Here is a 24,990-nt window from a genome sequence, read left to right on the forward strand (position 1 = left end):
GAAAGAGAGCAGAAGAGGGGGGATTAAGAGAGGGAGATAGACAACAAAAGAGAGGGGGGAGAGTGCAAAAGAGAGGGGGAGAAAGAGAGCAGAAGACGGGGGATAAAGAGAGGGACATAGACAACAAAAGAGAGGGGGGAGAGCGCAAAAGAGAGGGGGGAGAGAGAGCGCAAAAGAGAGGGGGAGAAAGAGAGCGAAAAAGAGAGGGGGAGAGAGAGCGCAAAAGAGAGGGGGAGAGAGTGCAAAAGAGAGGGGGGAGAGAGCACAAAAGAGAGCGGGGAGAGAGCGCAAAAGAGAGGGTGGGAGATTGCAAAAGAGAGGGGGGGGAGAGCACCAAAGAGATGGGGAGAGAGCACAAAACAGAGGGGGAGAGATAGAGCACAAAAGAGAGGGGGGAGAGAGAGCGCAAAAGAGAGGGGAGAGAGAGAGGGGGGAGAGAGCGCAAAAAAGTGGGGGGAGAGAGAGCGCAAAAGATAGGGGGAAGAGAGAGAGCTCAAAAGAGAGGGGGGAGAGAGAGAGCTCAAAAGAGAGGGGGAGAGAGCGCAAAAGAGAGTGGGAGAGAGAGAGCAGAAGAGGGCGGATAAAGAGAGGGAGAGAGACAGCAAAAGAGAGGGGAAGAGCGCAAAAGAGAGGGGGAAGAGAGAGTGCAAAAGAGAGGGCGAGAAAGAGAGCGCAAAAGAGAGGGGGGAAGAGTGCAAAAGAGAGGGGGAGAGAGAGCCCAAAAGAGAGGGGGAGAGAGAGCACAAAAGAGAGGGGGAGAGAGAGAGCACAAAAGAGAGGGGGAGAGAGAGAGTGCAAAAGATAGGGGGGAGAGAGAGTGCAAAAGAGAGGGGGGAGAAAGAGAGGGGGGAGAGTGCAAAAGAGAGGGGGAGAAAGAGAGCAGAAGAGAGCGCAAAAGAGAGGGGGGAGAGAGAGTGCAAAAGAGAGGGGGGAGAAAGAGAGCGCAAAAGAGAGGGGGGAAGAGCACAAAAGAGAGGGGGAGAGAGAGCGCAAAAGAGGGGGAGAGAGAGCACAAAAGAGAGGGGGAGAGAGAGAGCACAAAAGAGAGGGGGGAGATAGAGCGCAAAAGAGAGGGGAGAGAGAGAGGGGGAGAGAGCGCAAAAGAGAGGGGGGAGCGAGAGCGCAAAAGAGAAGGGGGAGAGAGAGCGCAAAAGAGAGGGGGGAGAGAGCGCAAAAGAGAAGGGGAGAGAGAGCATGCAAAAGAGAGGGGGGAAAGAGAGAGCGCAAAAGAGAGGGGGAGAGAGAGCGCAAAAGAGAGGGGGTAGAGAGAGAGCGCAAAAGAGAGGGGGTAGAGAGAGAGAGCAAAAGAGAGGGGGGAGAGAGAGAGCTCAAAAGAGAGGGGGAAGAGAGAGTGCAAAAGAGAGGGGGGAGAAAGAGAGCGCAAAAGAGAGCGGGGAAGAGTGCAAAAGAGAGGGGGAGAGAGAGCGCAAAAGAGAGGGGGGAGAGACAGCGCAAAAGAGAGGGGAGAGAGATCGCAAAAGAGAGGGGGAGAGAGAGAGCACAAAAGAGAGGGGGAGAGAGAGAGCACAAAAGAGAGGGGGAGAGAGCACAAAAGAGAGGGGGGAGAGAGAGAGCGCAAAAGAGAGGGGGGAGAGAGAGCGTGCAAAAGATAGGGGGAAAGAGAGAGCACAAAAGAGAGGGGGAGAGAGAGCGCAAAAGAGAGGGGGGAGAGAGAGAGCACAAAAGAGAGGGGGAGAGAGGGCAAAAGAGAGGGGGAAGAGAGAGTGCAAAAGATAGGGGGAAGAAAGAGAGCGCAAAAAAGAGGGGGAAGAGCGCAAAAGAGAGGGGGAGAGAGAGCACAAAAGAGAGGGGGATAGACAGCGCAAAAGAGAGGGGAGAGAGTGCAAAAGAGAGGGGGAGAAAGAGAGCACAAAAGAGAGGGGGAGAGAGAGGGCAAAAGAGAGGGGGGAGAGCACAAAACAGAGGGGGCGAAAGAGAGCAGAAGAGGGGAGAGAGAGCGCAAAAGAGAGGGGGGAGAGAGAGTGAAAAAGAAAGGGGGGAGAAAGAGAGCGCAAAAGAGAGGGGGAAGAGCACAAAAGAGAGGGGGAGAGAGCGCAAAAGAGGGGGAGAGAGAGAGAGCACAAAAGAGAGGGGGAGAGAGAGAGCGCAAAAGAGAGGGGGGAGAGAGCGCAAAAGAGAGGGGAGAGAGAGGGGGTAGAGAGCGCAAAAGAGAGGGGGAGAGAGAGAGCACAAAAGAGAGGGGGAGAGAGAGCACAAAAGAGAGGGGGAGAGAGAGAGCGCAAAAGAGAGGGGGGAGAGAGAGAGCACAAAAGAGAGGGGGAGAGAGCACAAAAGAGAGGGGGAGAGAGCGCAAAAGAGAGGGGGAGAGAGCGCAAAAGAGAGGGGAAGAGAGAGAGCGCAAAAGAGAGGGGGAGAGAGAGGGCAAAAGAGAGGGGGGAGAGAGAGAGCAAAAGAGAGTGGGGAGAGAGAGCAAAAGAGAGGGGGAGGGAGAGAGTGCAAGGGGTGGGACCGCTGTACTGCAAAAAATGGCCCGTGTGAACGGGCTTTAGGACTAGTCTCTATATAAAAGAATATATAAAATTTGAAATATTTTGTAAATAATTCTTTGTATAATTTTATTGTTTTATCTTTTGTTTTATGTACTGTTTCATTAGTTCCATTTAAACGTTTATGATAGGTGTCTGTCTAGCCATATCTGGTTTCTTACATAAGAGGAAATTTCCTGTTGTATAGGTTTACTATGATTTGCTAGCTGATGTTTAAATAGATTTCAGAACACATATTTGAGCTTGATAAAGGCTGGTAGTATTAGGCTTAAACACGTTGCTCTATGCTCTATATTTGGAAGATTGTGGCCATTATGTATCTAGGTGCTGTATAAGGATCTTTATGACACTAGGTCTAATTGGTGTTTAGATTGTTTTTACAATCGGCAGCTCACTTTGAGTGATACATATCATGTGCGTTATACAGACACCTGGTGTGCTTGTTTATAATACATAAAGTTATAGCCTTCTTTACAGAATAGAAGGAATATGAAGCCGGTCCATTTGATATTTCCATCAGACATTCCGCTGCAACCAAAGGAAACAAAGCCTATTTGTTTTGAAGAACTGTCACCAGCTGCAGATTTGCTTACATCACACCTCTCCTCTGTGAGTAGTGAGTAGGTTTACATACTTCACTAAGATTGTTTTGTCTATCCGCTTCACATGTTCTGACACACGGCTTCCCTTTGGAACAATCAGACAGACTTACAGACTGAATACATAGGACTCTGTTGCCTATGGACTTCCATTTATTATGGGCCTACAGTTATTGTCTACTGTCAAAGTCTATGCTTCTATGGGTGTTAAAACCTTCTTAGATATTGGGTATCACAAAGCAAAAACATTAAATGGACACTAAATTAACAAACCAAAAAAAATATCTTAAAAAGTAGCCAAAGAACCTTTAAAGCAGTGGTCGACAGATCTGTTTAAAATTTAGAAGCAAGGATGAATATTTAAAGCCAGACAGTGGTATTTGTTTATAGTTATATGTAAAATAACCTAAAAAGTTAGGAGTCGGGGGTAAAATTCTAGGAGCCAGTGGCTACCTGGCTCCTGGGTATGTCGAGCCCTCCTTTAAAGTAAATATTACAGAGCCCTGTATGTCTGAATGTACTCACCACCCTACTCCTCCATGCTAAGTGTTCTTTGTTTTTTTTTAGTTACAAGCTGGACAGTGCATGTAAATCAGAGTCTTTAAAGCCCACTCTATTCACAGAAAGGAAACCTTTTTCTTGATGCCTATTTGTATCAGAGGCTCCAGTGGGCTGGAGGATAAGTACATTTGGACCCATTGGCATCTGTTAATATATACTTAAAAGATGCTTTGGTGACTTTTAATACTATTATTATGCACTATTCAGTGTAATGTTTTAAAAGAGTTATTTTTATTTTGTGTCCTTTTAAGAGTCACTATCTACTCAAATTAACCTAATTACAGCATTTGTGTTCTTGTACTGAATTTGCTGGTTCCCAACATTCTATAATTTGCAATTCCCAATATAAATTTGAAGCAATTCCAGACATAAAATACACAGCATACACAACATTTATCTAATTAAATTTATGCCACATATTGTGTCAATAGAAATTTATGTTACCTTCATTTGTTTGTCTCCATTAGCAAAGTTGTTTATAATTGCCAGGGAATGCTGAAAACGAGAGCCACCAATTCCCGCGTCTGCAATCAACTGACTTACTGCCTTGATGAGCTGACAATGACAATAAGTAGAAGATTAATACCGATGTATTATACACTGAGATACAAAACAATTTTGTCATCTGCATAATAACAAGTGAATGAGCTGTTACAGATTTAAAGAAGCAAGTGAATAGGATGATTTAATAATATTTTATATAAAATAGATCCTCTTATGTAATACATTGGAGAATGTTAAAAGGACGCTCAAGTGAAAAACATAATTTATGCTTACCTGATAAATTTATTTCTCTTGTAGTGTGTTCAGTCCACGGGTCATCCATTACTTATGGGATATATTCTCCTCCCCAACAGGAAGTTGCAAGAGGATCACCCAAGCAGAGCTGCTATATAGCTCCTCCCCTCAAATGTCATATCCAGTCATTCGACCGAAACAAGACGAGAAAGGAAAAACTATAGGGTGCAGTGGTGACTGGAGTTTTAATTAAAATTTAGAACTGCCTCAAAAAAAGACAGGGCAGGCCGTGGACTGAACACACTACGAGAGAAATAAATTTATCAGGTAAGCATAAATTATGTTTTCTCTTGTTAAGTGTGTTCAGTCCACGGGTCATCCATTACTTATGGGATACCAATACCAAAGCTAAAGTACACGGATGATGGGAGGGACAAGGCAGGAACATTAAACAGAAGGAACCACTGCCTGTAGAACCTTTCTCCCAAAACCAGCCTCCGAAGAAGCAAAAGTGTCAAATTTGTAAAATTTTGAAAAGGTATGAAGTGAAGACCAAGTTGCAGCCTTGCAAATCTGTTCAACAGAGGCCTCATTCTTAAAGGCCCAGGTGGAAGCCACAGCTCTAGTGGAATGAGCTGTAATTCTTTCAGGAGGCTGCTGTCCAGCAGTCTCATAGGCTAAACGTATTATGCTACGAAGCCAAAAAGAGAGAGAGGTGGCCGAAGCCTTTTGACCTCTCCTCTGACCAGAATAAACGACAAACAGAGAAGAAGTTTGCCGAAAATCTTTAGTTGCCTGTAAGTAGAACTTCAGGGCACGGACTACGTCCAGATTATGCAAAAGACATTCCTTCTTTGAAGAAGGATTAGGACATAATGAAGGAACAACAATCTCTTGATTGATATTCCTGTTAGAAACAACCTTAGGTAAAAATCCAGGTTTAGTACGCAGAACTACCTTGTCTGAATGAAAAATCAGATAAGGAGAATCGCAATGTAAGGCAGATAACTCAGAGACTCTTCGAGCCGAGGAAATAGCCATCAAAAACAGAACTTTCCAAGATAAAAGCTTAATATCAATGGAATGAAGGGGTTCAAACGGAACACCCTGAAGAACTTTAAGAACCAAGTTTAAGCTCCACGGAGGAGCAACAGTTTTAAACACAGGCTTAATCCTAGCCAAAGCCTGACAAAAAGCCTGGACGTCTGGATTCTCTGCCAGACGTTTGTGTAAAAGAATAGACAGAGCAGAAATCTGTCCCTTTAACGAACTAGCGGATAAACCCTTTTCTAAACCTTCTTGTAGAAAAGCCAATATCCTAGGAATCCTAACCTTACTCCATGAGTAACTCTTGGATTCACACCAATATAAATATTTACGCCATATCTTATGGTAAATTTTTCTGGTAACAGGTTTCCGAGCCTGTATTAACGTATCAATAACCGACTCCGAAAAACCACGCTTTGATAGAATCAAGCGTTCAATCTCCATGCAGTAAGCCTCAGAGAAATTAGGCTTGGATGGTTGAAAGGACCCTGAATTAGAAGGTCCTGCCTCAGAGGCAGAGACCATGGTGGACAGGACGACATGACCACTAGGTCTGCATACCAGGTCCTGCGTGGCCACGCAGGCGCTATCAGAATCACCGATGCTCTCTCCTGTTTGATCCTGGCAATCAGTCGAGGTAGCAACGGAAATGGTGGAAACACATAAGCCATGTTGAAAACCCAAGGGGCTGCTAGTGCATCTACCAGCACCGCTCCCGGGTCTCTGGACCTGGATCCGTAACAAGGAAGCTTGGCGTTCTGGCGAGATGCCATGAGATCCAGCTCCGGTTCGCCCCAACGAAGGATCAGTTGAGCAAACAACTCCGGGTGAAGTTCCCACTCTCCCGGATGAAAGGTCTGGCGACTTAGAAAGTCCGCCTCCCAGTTCTCCACGCCTGGGATGTAGATCGCTGACAGGTGACAAGAGTGCGACTCTGCCCAGCGAATTATCTTCGAGACTTCCAACATCGCTAGGGAACTCCTGGTTCCCCCTTGATGATTGATGTAAGCCACAGTCGTGATGTTGTCCGACTGAAATCTTATGAACCTCAGTGTTGCTAACTGAGGCCAAGCTAGAAGAGCATTGAATATTGCTCTTAATTCCAGAATGTTTATTGGGAGTAGTTTCTCCTCCTGAGTCCACGATCCCTGAGCCTTCAGGGAGTTCCAGACTGCACCCCAGCCTAGTAGGCTGGCATCTGTTGTTACAATCGTCCAATCTGGTCTGCGAAAAGTCATTCCTTTGGACAGATGAACCCGCGACAACCACCAGAGAAGAGAATCTCTGGCCTCCTGGTCCAGATTTAGTAAAGGGGACAGATCTGAGTAATCCCCATTCCACTGACTTAGCATGCATAGTTGCAGCGGTCTGAGATGTAGGCACGCAAATGGCACTATGTCCATTGCCGCGACCATTAAGCCGATTACTTCCATGCACTGAGCTACTGATGGGCTTGGAATGGAATGAAGGACACGGCAAGCATTTAGGATTTTTGATAACCTGGACTCCGTCAGGTAAATCTTCATCTCTACAGAATCTATAAGAGTCCCTAGAAAGGGAACCCTTGTGAGTGGGAACAGAGAACTCTTTTCCATGTTCACTTTCCACCCATGCGACCTTAGAAATGCTAGAACTATCTCTGTATGAGACTTTGCATTTTGAAAAGTTGACGCTTGTATCAGGATGTCGTCTATGTACGTAGCCACCGATATGCCTCGCGGTCTTAGTACCGCCAGAAGCGAGCCCAGAACCTTTGTAAAAATTCTCGGGGCCGTAGCCAACCCGAAAGGAAGAGCTACAAACTGGTAATGCCTGTCTAGGAAGGCAAACCTTAGGTACCGATAATGATCCTTGTGAATCGGTATGTGAAGGTAGGCATCCTTTAAGTCCACTGTGGTCATATACTGACCCTCTTGGATCATGGGTAGGATGGTTCGAATAGTTTCCATTTTGAACGATGGAACCCTTAGGAATATGTTTAAGATCTTCAGGTCCAAGATTGGCCTGAAGGTTCCCTCCTTTTTGGGAACCACAAACAGATTTGAGTAAAAACCTTGCCCTTGTTCCGTCCACGGAACCGGGTGGATCACTCCCATTACTAAGAGGTCTTGTACACATCGTAGAAATGCCTCTTTCTTTATTAGGTTTGTTGATAACCTTGACAGATGAAATCTCCCTTGTGGAGGAGAAGTTTTGAAGTCCAGAAGGTATCCCTGAGATATTATCTCCAATGCCCAGGGATCCTGGACATCTCTTGCCCAGGCCTGGGCGAAGAGAGAAAGTCTGCCCCCCACTAGATCCGTTTCCGGATAGGGGGCCCTTTCTTCATGCTGTCTTAGGGGCAGAAGTAGGTTTTCTGGCCTGCTTGCCCTTGTTCCAGGACTGGTTGCCTTTCCAACCCTGTCTGTAACGAGTAGCAGTCCCTTCCTGTTTTGGAGCGGAGGAAGTTGATGCTGCTCCTGCCTTGAAATTACGAAAGGCACGAAAATTAGACTGTTTGGCCTTTGATTTGGCCCTGTCCTGAGGAAGGGTGTGACCCTTACCTCCAGTAATGTCAGCAATAATTTCTTTCAAGCCGGGCCCGAATAAGGTTTGCCCTTTGAAAGGAATATTAAGCAATTTAGATTTAGAAGTTACATCTGCTGACCAGGATTTAAGCCATAGCGCTCTGCGTGCCTGGATGGCGAATCCGGAGTTCTTAGCCGTTAGTTTGGTTAAATGCACAACGGCATCCGAAATAAATGCATTTGCTAGCTTAAGGGCTTTAAGCTTGTTCATAATCTCATCCAATGGTGCTGTGCGAATAGCCTCTTCCAGAGACTCAAACCAGAATGCCACTGCAGCAGTGACGGGCGCAATGCATGCAAGGGGCTGTAATATAAAACCTTGTTGAACAAACATTTTCTTAAGGTAACCTTCTAATTTTTTGTCAATTGGATTCGAGAAAGCACAACTATCCTCCACCGGGATAGTGGTACGCTTGGCTAAAGTAGAAACTGCTCCCTCCACCTTAGGGACCGTCTGCCATAAGTCTCGTGTGGTGGCGTCTATTGGGAACATTTTTCTAAATATCGGAGGAGGGGAAAAGGGCACACCGGGTCTATCCCACTCCTTGCTAATAATCTCTGTAAGCCTTTTAGGTATAGGAAAAACGTCAGTACACACCGGTACCGCATAGTATTTATCCAGCCTACATAATTTCTCTGGGATTGCAACCGTGTCGCAATCGTTCAGAGCCGCTAACACCTCCCCTAGTAATACACGGAGGTTCTCAAGCTTAAATTAAAAATTTGAAATTTCTGAATCCGGTCTCCCTGGATCAGATCCGTCACCCACAGAATGAAGCTCTCCGTCCTCATGTTCTGCAAATTGTGACGCAGTATCGGACATGGCTCTCGTGTCATCGGCGCGCTCTGTCCTAAACCCAGAGCTATCGCGCTTGCCTCTTAACTCAGGCAAATTAGATAATACTTCTTTCATAACATTAGCCATATCATGCAAAGTGATTTGTAAGGGCCTTGATGTACTTGGCGCCACAATCTCACGCACCTCCTGAGCGGGAGGCGAAGGTACTGACACGTGAGGAGAGTTAGGCGGCATAACTTCCCCCCGTTGTCTGGTGATAATTTCTTTACCGGTAAAGACTGACTTTTATTTAAAGTAACATCAATACAATTGGTACACATATTTCTATTGGGCTCCACATTGGCTTTTAAACATAATGAACAAGAAGATTCATCGGTATCAGACATGTTTACACAGACTAGCAATGAAGGCTAGCAAGCTTGGAAAAAATCTGTCAATAAATTTACAAGCAATTGAAAAAACGCTGCAGCGCTTTTAAAAACACAAAAAACTGTCACAGTTGAAATAACAATGAACTAATTCAGTTATAGCCAACAATTTTAACAGTAATTGTATGAATTTAGCAGAGGATTGCACCCACTAGCAAACGGATGATTAACCCTTCAATACCCAAAAACGGATAATCAATTTAAGGTTTAACGCTTTTATCACAGTCAAACACACTGTCACAGGTCTGCTGTGACTGATTACCTCCCTCAAAAATGAATTTTGAAGACCCCTGAGCTCTCTGTAGATGTCCTGGATCAAGGAGGAAGAAGCAGGAAGACTGTGCAAGAATTTTAACTGCGCAACAAGGCGCTAAAAAAGGCCCCTCCCACTCATATCACAACAGTGGGAGACCTGTTACAACGGTTTCGATGCAGAAATACACGTTAGCCATATGGAAAAAAATCATGCCCAAAAGGATTTATCACCAAAGTACCTCACAAAACGAATAACATGCCAGTAAACGTTTTAAAAACAACTTTCCAGTGTTATGCAAAGTTATCACTAAGCCTGCTACCAGTCGCTTCTACTGCAGTTAAGGCTCATACATTTATTTCAGTATTAACAGTATTTTCTCAGTCAAATTCTAGTCCCTAGAAAATAACTCAACTGCGCATACATTTATCAGCCTGATACCAGTCGCTACTACTGCATTAAAGGCTGTACTTACATCATATGGGTAACAGCAGTGTTTTCTTAGTCAATTCCATTCCTAGAAAATATTACTGCACATACCTCATTTGCGTGGGACCCCGCATGCTATTCCCTTTTCTGAAGTTACCCCACTCCTCAGAATGTGCGAGAACAGCCAGTGGATCTTAGTTACGTCTGCTAAGATCATAGAAAAATGCAGGCAGATTCTTCTTCTAAATTCTGCCTGGGAGAAAAAAACAGCACACTCCGGTGCCATTTTAAAATAATAAACTTTTGATTGAAGAATAATTAAGTAAAAAACTCCTATCTCCTCTCGCGACCTCCTTCTTTGTTGAGACTTGCAAGAGAATGACTGGATATGACATGTGAGGGGAGGAGCTATATAGCAGCTCTGCTTGGGTGATCCTCTTGCAACTTCCTGTTGGGGAGGAGAATATATCCCATAAGTAATGGATGACCCGTGGACTGAACACACTTAACAAGAGAAATAAACTTTTATGATTTAGATAGAGATTGTAGTTTTAAGACACTTTCCAATTTACTTCCATTATCAAATTTTGCACAGTCTTTTTATTTTCACACTTTCTGGGAAATAAGATCCTAATGAGCATCTGCACAAGCTCACAGGGTATACGTATAGTAGTTTGTTATTGGCTGATGTCTGTCACATGATACAGGGGGCCGGAAAATGGGAGAAAAAAATAATTTGTCAGAAAAAAAATCTACTGCTTATTTGAAATTCAATGTAGGAATGAAATGATTGTCGTTTTATTATACATGTGTTAATTATACAATTCTACTGCATTGAGTGGTCCTTTAACTGACCTAGGTACCCATTCCAGTTCTCTAGAGTTTGCAGTAAAACAACTTTGTTTTTAGCTTGGGAGGGTTTAAGAAACAGGCTTTTCATTTGCTTTCAAATGTTTATTTTAATAAGTTGTATTTATGGATTGGAAAGGGGTCAAAGGTGTATGTGTGTGTATATATCTATGGGTGAAGGCTGTTATTCTAAAGTTTCACTTAAATAGTTTAAAACAAAAGTAAATTAAAAACTCTACTACTTGAGCAGGTTTTTTGTGCCCCATCAGCTTAGAACTCAAGAGTTTTATATATATATATATATATATATATATATATATATATATATATAAAACTGTAAATATATATAAGCGCTGTGTATCTCTGGGCGGATGCCTATGCTTAAAGCACTACCATAAGGCTACAATGTATCTAAATTTTCAAGGAACTAGTGCTTTTTAAAGAGACATTAAAGGTTAAGAGGCCTATTTATTAAAGGTCTGTCGGACCTGATCCGACAGTGCGGATCAGGTCCAACAGACCTCACTGAATGCGGTGAGCAATACGCTCTCTGTATTCAGCATTGCACCAGCAGCTCTTGTGATATGTGCACAGCATAGATCTCTAGCACTGTGCCAAGTTTCATGAGTTTTAGAGTTATGCTGTTGTTATTATAAGCATTTGAAAAAAACGGCGGAAAAATAATAATAATAATAATAATAATAATAATAATAATCTGAGCAAAAACAATAGGTTTCCAGCACTATAGTGCTTGGCCACATAATTAGAAAGTTGCTAAAAATTGCATGATCTATCTGAATCATGAAAGTTTAATTTTGACTAGACTATTCCTTTAAACACATTGAGATGGTAATATAAAATGATAAATCACACACACACACACACACACACACACACACACACACACACACACACACACATATATATATATATATATATATATATATATAAACTCTGCAATATACTTTCATAATTTATTTTGTCCCCTTTTCCTTTAATTCCATTCTGAAATTGTTAGCTTTTCAGTTCCTGTTAAAAATGGAACTTCAAAACACTGTTATATTCCATACAGCCAATAGCTGTAAACTCTAGTGACTTATTTATAACTGTCTCTAATTGGCCACAGCAGAGAAGGTAACCTAAATTACAACATGGCAGCTCCCAATTTTTTATAGATGCTAAAACGTTACACTTATTTTGTTAATATTTAAACAGCTAATGAAACTTTAACAAACACATCTACATGTAATTCTCAGATTAGTCTTTTCTTTGAATGCATCATTCCATCTAGCATTTATTTAGTGTTTTAGGTCCCTTTAATGTACCTGCAGATGGGATCTCACAATTGACTTCTGCTTATTGTACTCAAAGTTCTTTCTCATAAAGAAATATAGAAGAGCTGAGGCTTCAGTTTGAGTTGAACGTGAGTGATGGTTGCAGCATTTCAGAACTTCATAGCAGAAAGATCCGCAAAGGTCAGCTTGTCCTTGAAAAAACGCAAAAGGGAACTACAGAGAAAACAACACAAGCTGTTTGCTGTTTGTACAAATGCCTTAAGGCTAAGAGACAGTGAAAATGTTATACTGTGTGTCAATTAAGTTTAAAGCCAGCAACAAGCTCAAAATAGAAACACCTAGCAATTCACATATTTTTTTTAATAAACAGCTATTTATTAAGAACATATTACATTCCTATAATTGCATTCACATGAAAGGGCAAGATATGCCTGACTTATGTGCAAGAAGATCTGCAAATATCAGCAACCCTGCCTCTAATAATTAAGCAATATTGCTAAACTTTAATTAACCGAATTATCAGAATACCAGCTCAGTTCAAAATCCTTTTTGCATCTTAAATTATTTATTTAAAGGGATAGAAAAGTCAAATTTGAAATGTGCATTGGACGATTTCAATTTAACAGAGAAGCATTTTTGTAATAAACTTTCAATAGGAAACATACTTCTATTTAAAGTTATTACTGTTTTTTGTGGCATACGCACATATCCTGTGAAGCGCCTGCACCAGTATTCAAACACCATGCCTGCTCAGAAAGCTGGGGTGTGTATCGCTTCCGTGAAGATTTATGGCCAACGCTAACAGTTACGTGCAAGTGAAAATGGCTTTATGTAGCACTCGCAATTGAAGCTAACGTGCGTCGGGATACATTTTAAAAGTACAGTTACATTAATAATAACAATATTTAATAAAAAAATATTATTATTTTTTTAATTTGCACAAAAAAGATAGAAGGACTCAGATATGAGGTCTCAGGTGTTAGAAAAAAAATAGACGGCAAAGGGCTTTAACATAGAGATACATACATATACATGTCTAAATATGTATATGTATGTATGTGTGCGTGTGTGTGTATATATATATATATATATATATATATATATATATAAATATATATACAGTCGTATGCAAAAGTTTAGGCACCCCTGACAATTTCCATGATTTTCATTTATAAATAATTGGGTGTTTGGATTAGCAATTTCATTTTGATCTATCAAATAACTGAAGGACACATTAATATTTTAGTAGTGAAATGCGGTTTATTGGATTAACAGAAAATGTGCAATATGCATCAAAACAAAATTAGACAGGCTGTGTGTTGAGTTACTTTGAGGGGACAGCAAATGTACACTGTTAGCTGTATACTCACTACTTTACATTGTAACAAAGTGTCATTTCTTCTGGTTTCTCACATGAAAAGATATAATAAAATATTTACAAAAATGTGAGGAGTGTACTCACTTTTTTGTGATTCTGTATAGGTATAGATATTTTTTGTACCAAAATACCATCAGATATATGTAGAAATGTGTATTTATGAATACATAGAACATATTCTTTTATGTGAAGGACATTGGATTCTGAAATATTTTCATGTCGGGCTAGCGCACTTGAGAATATGCGATCGGGTTTGTGCGCAAGTAGAGTGTGTTTTTTTTTTCTCTTTTGACTTCTATGGGGAAATATGTTAATGCCTTTGCAATATTCTAATATGGGCTTTTTGCGTGCATTTGTATCATACAAGCCACTGCTGACACCCTGAGAAGGTGTAGTGTTTGAATACTGATGCACAAGCCCTGATAGCATATGTCACAGAATTAGTATATTGCAAAAAATATTACAAAAATGCTTCTATTTCAAATTGAAATGCATCTATAAACAATTTAATTTGGATCTTTCTACCCCTTTAACTTCCAGTTTACCTAACAATAAAAAGCTGTGTGCACATGCAAATTTCTTATGCAACTTTACAATTAATTCAGAGGATAAATTTATAAGATGCAATTATAGAACATAACATACCTTGCTCACAAATATCCGTAAAGCAGCAAAGACGTGGCGTAAAGAAGCAGCCGACTGGTTGATTTGCAGAAAAAGTAAATGTGTGTCAAAAACCTTTTTCATCAAAACATTCTGGTTATCAGAAGACTGTAACCTCTGGAAAAAACATACATGAATGTTTAAATATCATCAAAAGCACTGACCATCAAAATAGAAACGCAGAATCTAAGTTCTGTAACAATAAGAAGATTTTACACGTTACAGGTACAAAACCCCCAAAGCGCCAATTCCAAAATCCTGAATTATTCCAGAAATCCTGACTTTTTCATTAATATTTTTTTAAAATACAATTATAAAAAATGTAAAATTTTCCCCAAAAGTAAGTCGCAATGTTATCTTCCTCCGTCTTTGGTTTGGTTTTTGGGTAATAAAATGCTAGCATATTTAACGGGCTAGAAAGGTCAAAATTGAAATGTGCATGGGTGCATTTCAATGTGAAATAGAAGTATTTTTGAACAAGCTTCTATTAAAGGTTATTACTGATTTTCTGTGTCATACGCACATATGCTGTGAGGGCACCAGTATTGCAATCACCACATCTTCTCATAGAGCAAATGATGTCATCACAGAAGCAATACATACCATCTTCAGCTCTCTGCGCTTGAATGCACGGGCCCTCACAGCATGGGGTCCATCCGATAAAAATCGTCGCCCGCAAAAGCCTGCGACGCCAATATTTGCGCGGGTTTGGTATCACATATACGGCGTAACCTAGAAGTTAACCTAGAATATTTCTGCCGTCGCCCGTAGTTTTTTGGGCCATAGGCAGGTATACCAAACCCGCGCAGTTTGGTATCCAATATGCAGCGTAAGGACTTACGTGGCGAAAATGGAGAAAACTTACTCCATTTTCACCTCGCCACAAAAAGCAGCCGTAAGAAGCCTTACGCTGACTATTGGAGTCCCGTAACTCCCTAAACTGGCTGCTAAAATAAACCTAACACCTAACGCATGCGCAATGTCTATCTCCCTGTCAACCGCGATCTTCTAAAATAAACCTAACACCTAACGCATGCGCAATGTCTATCTCCCTGTCAACCGCGATCTTCTAAAATAAACCTAACACCTAACGCATGCGCAATGTCTATCTACCTGTCAACCGCGATCCCCCCCCCCCCCGAAATCCCTAATAAAGTTATTAACCCCTAAACCGCCGCTCCCGGACCCCGCCGCCATCTACATAAACTAACCCCCTACTGTGAGCCCCTAAAACCGCCGCCATCTACCTTATCTATCCCCTAATTAGAACCCCTTACACCGCTGTCATCTACCTTATCTATCCCCTAATCTGACCCCTTACACCGCCGCCACCTATATAAAAATTATTAACCCCTAATCTAATCCCCCTATACCGCCGCCAGCTATATTAATATTATTAACCCCTAATGTAAGCCCCTTACACCGCCGCCATCTCTATTAAAATGATTAACCCCTTATTTAATCTACCTACCCCGCCGCCAGCTATATTATCTATATTAACCCTAAGTATATTATAGTTAATATAGGTATTACATTATATATATTAACTATATTAACCCTAATTATATTAGGGTTAATATAGTTAATATAGTTACTATAGTATTTATATTAACTATATTAACTCTATCTAACCCTAACACCCCTAACTAAATTTATATTAAATTAATCTAATTCATTTATAAACTAAAATATTCCTATTTAAATCTAAATACTTACCTATAAAATAAACCCTAAGATAGCTACAATATAATTAATAATTACATTGTAGCTATGTTAGGGTTAATATTTATTTTACAGGTAAATTGTTAATTATTTTAAGTAGGTATAATAGCTATTAAATAGTTATTAACTATTTAATATCTACCTAGTTAAAATAATTACCCAATTACCTGTAAAATAAATCCTAACCTAAGTTACAAATACACCTACACTATCAATAAATTAAATAAACTACAAACATCTATCTAAAAATACAATTAAATTAACTAAACTAAATTACAAAAAAAAAAAACACTAAATTACAAAAAATAAAAAAGATTACAAGATTTTTAAGCTAATTACACCTATTCTAAGCCCCCTAATAAAATAATAAACCCCCAAAATAAAAAAAATTCCCTGCCCTATTCTAAATTAAACAAATTTCAAAGCTCTTTACCTTACCAGCCCTTAAAAGGGCCTTTTGTGGGGCATGCCCTAAAGAATTCAGCTCTTTTGCATACAAATACAATACCCCCCCCCCATTACAACCCACTACCCACATACCCCTATTCTAAAACCACCCAAACCCCCCTTAAAAAAGCCTAACACTACCCCCTGAAGATCTCCCTACCATGTCTTCACCACACCGGGCCGAACTCCTGATCCGATCCGGGCGATGTCTTCCTCCAAGCGGCAAAGAAGAATTCTTCCTCCGGTGATGTCTTCCTCCAAGTGGCAAAGAAGAATTCTTCCTCCGGCGACGTCTTCCTCCAAGCGGCAGCAAAGTCTTCATTCTTCCGGCGGCATCTTCAATCTTCTTTCTTCGCTCCGCCGCCGCGGAGCATCCATCCCGGACGACTACTGAACTTGGAATGAGGTACCTTTAAATGACGTCATCCAAGATGGCGTCCGCCGAATTCCGATTGGCTGATAGGATTCTATCAGCCAATCGGAATTAAGTTAGAAAAATCTGATTGGCTGATTCAATCAGCCAATCAGATTCAAGTTCAATCCGATTGGCTGATCCAATCAGCCAATCAGATTGAGCTCGCATTCTATTGGCTGTTCCGATCAGCCAATAGAATGCGAGCTCAATCTGATTGGCTGATTGGATCAGCCAATCGGATTGAACTTGAATCTGATTGGCTGATTCAATCAGCCAATCAGATTTTTCTAACTTAATTCCGATTGGCTGATAGAATCCTATCAGCCAATCGGAATTCGGCGGACGCCATTTTGGATGACGTCATTTAAAGGTACCTCATTCCAAGTTCAGTAGTCGTCCGGGATGGATGCTCCGCGGCGGCGGAGCGAAGACTTTGCTGCCGCTTGGAGGAAGACGTCGCTGGAGGAAGAATTCTTCTTTGCCGCTTGGAGGAAAACATCGCCGGAGGAAGAATTCTTCTTTGCCGCTTGGAGGAAGACATCGCCCGGATCGGATCAGGAGTTCGGCCCGGTGTGGTGAAGACAAGGTAGGGAGATCTTCAGGGGGGTAGTGTTAGGCTTTTTTAAGGGGGGTTTGGGTGGTTTTAGAATAGGGGTATGTGGGTGGTGGGTTGTAATGGGGGGGGGGGTATTGTATTTGTATGCAAAAGAGCTGAATTCTTTGGGGCATGCCCCACAAAAGGCCCTTTTAAGGGCTGGTAAGGTAAAGAGCTTTGAAATTTGTTTAATTTAGAATAGGGCAGGGAATTTTTTTTATTTTGGGGGTTTATTATTTTATTAGGGGGCTTAGAATAGGTGTAATTAGCTTAAAAATCTTGTAATTTTTTTTATTTTTTGTAATTTAGTGTTTGTTTTTTTTTGTAATTTAGTTTAGTTAATTTAATTGTATTTTTAGATAGATGTTTGTAGTTTATTTAATTTATTGATAGTGTAGGTGTATTTGTAACTTAGGTTAGGATTTATTTTACAGGTAATTGGGTAATTATTTTAACTAGGTAGATATTAAATAGTTAATAACTATTTAATAGCTATTATACCTACTTAAAATAATTAACAATTTACCTGTAAAATAAATATTAACCCTAACATAGCTACAATGTAATTATTAATTATATTGTAGCTATCTTAGGGTTTATTTTATAGGTAAGTATTTAGATTTAAATAGGAATATTTTAGTTTATAAATGAATTAGATTAATTTAATATAAATTTAGTGAGGGGTGTTAGGGTTAGATAGAGTTAATATAGTTAATATAAATACTATAGTAACTATATTAACTATATTAACCCTAATATAATTAGGGTTAATATAGTTAATATATATAATGTAATACCTATATTAACTATAATATACTTAGGGTTAATATAGATAATATAGCTGGCGGCGGGGTAGGTAGATTAAATAAGGGGTTAATCATTTTAATAGAGATGGCGGCGGTGTAAGGGGCTTACATTAGGGGTTAATAATTTTAATATAGATGGCGGCGGTGTTAGGGGCTCACTTTAGGGGGTTATAGATATAATATAGCTGGCGGCGGGGTACGGGAGCGACGGTTTAGGGGTTAATAGCTTTTTTATTGTTAGGATAGTGAGGGGGGATAGCGGATAGAGGGTTAGACTTGTCGGGCTATGTTAGGGAGGTGTGTTAGACTTGTCGGGCTATGTTAGGGAGGCGTGTTAGACTTGTCGGGCTATGTTAGGGAGGCGTGTTAGACAGTGCGGGTGTTTTAGACTTTAGTCAGGTTTTATAGGTGCCGGCAGTTTCTAACGTGCCGCAAGTCACTGGCGACGCCAGAAATTTGTACTTGCGCAGATTTCTGGACATCGCTGGTTTGTCAGACTTACGGCACGTTAGCATCTGACGGCGACTTATATGGGATAGCTCGAGTTGCGAGCTGAAACTGCGGGCGACGCCGGTTCCCTCGCTTGCGCCGCAAACTGCGATCTATATCGGATCGCGCCCCAAATGTGCATATGCTACTGAAAAACAGTCATTACTTTTACTAGAAGCATTTTTGCTAATGGAAGTATATTGGAAAAATGATTCTATTTCAAATTGAAATTCATTATATTTTGACCTTTCTATCCCTTTAGCAAAAAATATTACCATCCTGATTACAGTACTGCAGTGATTTGCAACCTTTTTTTTGCCGTGGCACACTTTTTTACATTAAAAAATCCTGTGGCACACCACCATCCCAAAATGTTACAAAATCACACATTGTAGCCTAATACAGGATATATATATATATATATATATATATATATATATATATATATATATATATATTATATGTATATATATATATATATATATATATACACATATATATATACACATATATATATATTTATATATATACACACACACACTGTACTGTACTGTCATGCCATGCCTCCTACAAACTATACATGACATATTGACATTCATTAACAAACAATCATAATGATTGTCTGTGAATGAATGTCAATGTCATGGTTGTAAATGATGCCTGATGAGCCTGTCACATACCTCCCAATATTTCAAAATTTGAAAGAGGGACACCCCCGCACTGTTGTCAGTCTGCCGCGGGACACCTGAGGATCTCTCAAGGCACACTAGTTGAAAAACACTGCAGTACTGTACTATCTTTATGATGGTTCTATGTATATTAAAGTATTTTTTTATATATATAAAACAGCTTTAAGGTTGCATGTGTACCCTGTATTATAACATGTAAATATTGCCTAAATGACATAAGATTCTGTTCTTTACACTTGGTCCCATTTTACAGATGCAAATTTACAAATACTCCAAAGTCCAAACTATTCTGAAATCCAAACTTTTTCCTGTCCGAAGTAATTTTGGCTAAAGGGTTTGTACCAGTATTAATAAAGATGGAAGTTACCTGATAAAGAAGGAAGTTACCTGATAACTATAATTGAACAGGCACAATAGATCGAGGACAGTAATACAGACTTCTGTGGCAATATTGGCCTCTATATCAAGGTGTTGTACTATGTCAGTTTCATTTGAGCAACCTGCCAATATATACATAGATTATTTATTTTTTTACCAGAAACAAAATGTTATTAAAGTACAATAGGACAGAGAAAATAAAAGTTTCAAAATCACATATGACTAACTGACTTGACTCATCAAATCTATTATTCTTCTAAGTTCATCTGTATCTAGGGTTGCCATATTGCTGCTTTAAAGGACAACACATATAAAAAATACATGTCAGGGTTCTTATAATGGAACATTATTAAAAACATTCTAAACAGCCCCTGACAAATGTATTTTTCATAAGTGCCCCCCCCCCCTTAAAGCGGCAATATAGCAACCCTATCTATATCTGGTTTTTTTTGTTTGTTTTTTAATTCAACTCCATATTATTTTACCATATTGGTTGTAAAATACCACTAATATAACTAATGTAAGGTACCATTAATGTTATCAATTATAATTTGCTTTAACTCAGAGGATGGGAGAACACTTATTTACTCAATGTCTCTCATTTATCAAATGCTGGGTGGACAAGGTTCACTCCCGGTAACATGTCTACTGCCTACAGTTATTACTGTGCGAAATGCTGCACGAACCTGCATCGCTAGGGCTTCAAAGCTGCAATTGCAGATTGAGAAATTGAGCCCATTAAATTGACACTGTAATGCAAAGGTTTAATGCTCTCATAACTTATATAAAAGAAAGACATTAAGGGCTAGATTACGAGTGGAGTGCAAATTAATGCTCCCGGTTGAGAGTTAATAGTACTAGAATTAAGATTGTGTGCTCGTTCACGTGATCTCGTTCACTTTCAACTCATAATACGAGCAGTAAGCCTGATGTGCACAAACCTTCGCAATATACCCCATATCACTCGAGCGCAAATGTTTGCGCTCCTCTCATAATCTAGCCGTAAATAAATAGCTAAAGACCCACTCGGGAGCTGCTTGCACCATATACAGTACTTTTTTACTCAGAATATAACTTTAAGTGTGTTGATAGACATCCCCCAGTACAACATTTACTGTAATTGTCAGTTCCATTGATTCTTTTTAAGTTCTTTAAACAGCTCTTCAGCCTATGTATACATGGAATTATTGTGTCCTGATGTGAGCTGGAATATGGGATTTGAGAAAGGCCATTGTATGGTCCGATCACATTACCTTTTTTAAAATATTTTTTCTTTTTCGATTATCTAGCGAGTTGACCCGAGGTGCACCTATCTGATGCCAATAGTTCCTTCTCTACTATCCGCCAGGAAAGCCGGGCACCTTTACTTGATCAACTTATAGTAAGATTTGTACAGTAATTTTGTTAGGTCCATTTCAACAGACTTTTTAATAAAGAATAATAAAAGTTATTTTTATAATGCCTTATTCATTTAACCATTTATCACAGTGGCATGATAAGCCAATCAGCTGAATGATGATAAGCCAATCAGCCGAACTGAGATCTAGGATATTAATGGTTAATACTTATTCTCATGAACTAATTAAGTGTTACAAAACTATAAACACTTAACCAGCTGTTTAGCAATATTAAAGGGATAGGAAACCCACATTTTTTCTTTCATGATTCAGATAGAGCATGCAATTTTAAGCAACTTTCTAATTTAATCCTATTATCAATTTTTCTTCATTCTCTTGGTATCTTTATTTGAAAAGCAGGACTGTAAGCTTAGGAGCCGGCCCATTTTTTGTTTAGCACCCTGGACAGTGCTTGCTGATTGGTGGCTACATTTAGCCACCAATCAGCAAGCGCAACCCAAGTGCTGGACCAAAGCTGGTCCGGCTCCGAAGCTTACATTCCTGCTTTTTAAATAAAGATAAAAAGAAAATGAAGAAAATTTGATAATAGGATTAAATTAGAAAGTTGCTTAAAATTGCATGCTCTATCTGAATCATGAAAGAAACAAATTCAAACATATCCCTTTAAAGCACAATTTTGCACTAGAATTGATCCCTATGACACTGTTACATAGTTTGTACAAATTTGTAATGTATAACAAAGATGTTTAGCTATTGCATGTGAATAACTTAGTAAACATTGTTTAACTTGCTGTGAATGTATGTATGCAAAAATCAATCTCATGCAAACAATAAGGGTCATAAAGGGGCGCCAAGTTGGAAATGCACATCAGTGTATTTTTGCGACATTCTTGCACAGTGCTCTGAAAGGTGCGGGCAGCGCATATGTACATACATCTGTGCACTGCCATTAAAATGCCACACCAGTTCAGAGCATTTGCAGTGATATATAATGTGTCAGATATAATTCAATATCCATCCTCACCGACCTGTTAAACCCACCAACTGAACTTTTTTCCATTGCATACATGTAGAGTACAAGCTATAAGTGAAACAGTGATAGCATTGTTTGCTAATACAGGTATATTGCTGATGTATACTTACTTGCAATAGAATTTGTTAGCTCAATCATTTGCAGCAGCTTGGGGTTAGAAAGGGCATTTTTTGCCTCGTATTATGGGCAGTGTTTGTGACCTAGGGTGTCTATGACCATCATTTGTAGAGTGCATCCTGTAAAGGGAACAACAGTTTATTCACCTTAAACAAAGGTTTTAGAAAACTTTAGAAGTTGCACCAGTTTAATAAAGTGAGTTAAATTAAATCCAAAATTAAATGTCCAATTTCAGTTTTTAAGATTGACCAGCGGTCCAGTTTTTACTTATTTATAATCAGTACAACTTGCACTGTCTCTCTCCCGACAGGGATAATTCTAAAACCAGGACCTTTGGCAGATTTCAGAAATGGGCATCTATGCATTAATTATCTGCATAAATCAGAGGAAAGAAAACTGTTTCCCTAAAAAATGTGATTAAATGTCAACACACAATAAATAGATTGTTTGTAGCCATAACCCATCGGCAAATAAATCACCAAACAATAACAATGAGACTGATATCTAGTCAGCATGAGAAACTATTATGGTTTTAGCACCCCCTATGTGCTACATGTAGTAATACAAGGGTATGTATGCATAGAAAGAAAACTGTCAGTTACAAAAAATAAATAAATCAGGAAACCCGAAAATAAAATAAAAAAGAGCTCCCATGTTACAATTTCCCCTAAACATATGTTTTTCAGTATATCTATATTTATTTGCTAATATTTATTCCAGCTGTTTTTAGAATATGAAAGCTATGTGTCACTCTGAACAACCCCCTGTGACCTATTTTTCAGCATGAGGATGAAAATACAAAGTGTTCTGGGTATTACAGCTGTGCAAATCCGTGTGTTGCTTCCCTGGGATATTAGACATCACAAATGTATCTCTGTATAACATTCTCTGTCCAGATGCCAAGAGTTGGCTTTCCAATGTGGGAACTGGACAGTACAAACAGGTGTTCAGTAAGAGCTTTGTGGGAAAATGCAGTAGCAAGACGGAGGAATGATAAAGACTTTTGCAGTCATTTCATCACTGCCAGCTGGGCCAACAGTCCTTACTGCTAACTAACTTGATAAAATATATCAACCAACATCAAACTATAAGGGGAAATTACCACATTTTTGTGCTTAAATCCGCTGTTTGAAAAGTAGCTTTAAAACACAGAATGCTCATTTGAATTTAAACTATAATTATTATCCACCTGCAATTTAATACATACAGTAGGTCTATAGTCACAATGCAAAACAAAAAATCTTTATGAACAGGAGCACAGAGCAATCTGTTTTATTAATACAATGTATGCTTTACTATTGAGTTTGCATCAATAGAAACCTAGATCATGTTGAAATAATGAATCACTCTCATTTCATTTTTTACTTTTTCTATCCCATTAAAGGGACATGAAAATGTTCTTTCAGGATTCAGATAGAACATATAATTTTAAACTACTTTCCAATTAACTTCGTTTATCTAATTTGCTTAGTTCTATTGACATCCTTTGTTGAAAAGCATACCTAGGTAGGCTCAGAAGCTAGGAACTAGCTGCAGATTGGTGGATACACATATTTGCCTAACCTCTTGTCATTGGCTTACTGATGTGTTCAGCTGGCTCGCAGCAGTGCATTGTTGTTCCTTCAACAAACAATACCAAGAAAATGTCCCTTTAACATTTACCTGACCACTTGGATTCTGACATCTACCTAATCTTTAACCCTTTGGCATGCTAAGCGGGTACGTTAGTATCCTGTATAACGTCTGACCTTGGCCTGGTTGGCTATTTTAAAGGCATATTAATCAGTAAATACATGCTAGACATAATCATGTATACTGAGAACAATTAGGGACAAATATGAATAAGGTATATAAAATAAAGTTTGTACAAACAAGTCTTTATGGAAACCCTGTTAGATAATCTTATGTTCCAAGCAGCCTTGTTTGGACAGTCGGTTTGCCTGTTTATCTGCCCACCATTGTTCTTAGCAGCACAGTGAAATAATAGCAAAACTTGAATTAAAACATGGCGGCGTCCATTATTTTATAGAAGCTCAGACTAATTTAGTTAATTTACAGGTAAAGGGGGACACAATAAATAATGAAATTATATTGCAACACTTCATATAATTAAACATTTTATATTGCAATATCATACTGTTTAATATCCCTTTAAGGTACTATTTCTAATATCCTTTTCTGCCGCTAATAATGGTAGGTCATGTCCATGGCAGATCCAGAACATTTGGGTAGGTTATACCCAAAATCAATCTCTGTCCCTGGTTCTCTTCTAGATTGACATTACAGTAGAAAACTACCAGAAGATATCAGATGCTATAAAACACACCAAATGATACAAGAAACCGTGAAGGGAGGGATTTACACTTATGATCCAAGAGGACACAGGATCAGAGGCAAGGACTGGATGTTTCATCCATTGCCATCCTAAATCTGGTGAAGCTTTACAGACTATATTGTCTAATATGCAATGTGCCTATCCGTATAGATTTTTCTGTTAGTGTTTGCATGCTATTATTTTTAAAAAAAAAATAGATAAATATTTGCCTATATATTGCTTTCTTTCATCTATATACTGAAGTTACAGTGTTACCTAGGGGAAACTGATGCCTGATAATATAATCTGGGGTGCCTGAGATACTGAGCTATGTCTGAGTTTAGTAGTGTGTACTTTTTTTTTTTAAATTGAACGAATTAGACAATACAACTGAAATCACACTTGGGGAAGACCCCTGCTCCTTAACTCATCTACTACCTCTAAGGTTGCGGACTGTAATCATCTCAATCAGATACGATCGGGATGATTGACACCCCCTGCTAGCAGCCGATTG

General features: G+C 39.5%; 1 protein-coding gene across 1 annotated transcript in view; it reads right to left on the minus strand.

The window, feature by feature from the left end:
• Positions 1-24,990, minus strand: part of DOCK10 (dedicator of cytokinesis 10) — a 618,846-nt gene that overhangs the window by 160,647 nt on the left and 433,209 nt on the right. Inside the window, 6 exon segments of the mRNA XM_053710021.1 lie at positions 4,112-4,222; positions 12,103-12,285; positions 14,096-14,230; positions 19,664-19,776; positions 22,156-22,216; positions 22,218-22,281. Coding sequence (XP_053565996.1) covers positions 4,112-4,222; positions 12,103-12,285; positions 14,096-14,230; positions 19,664-19,776; positions 22,156-22,216; positions 22,218-22,281 — 667 coding nt within the window.

Source organism: Bombina bombina, chromosome 4 (genome assembly GCF_027579735.1).
Source record: "Bombina bombina isolate aBomBom1 chromosome 4, aBomBom1.pri, whole genome shotgun sequence".
Classification (NCBI taxonomy): Eukaryota; Metazoa; Chordata; class Amphibia; order Anura; family Bombinatoridae; genus Bombina; species Bombina bombina.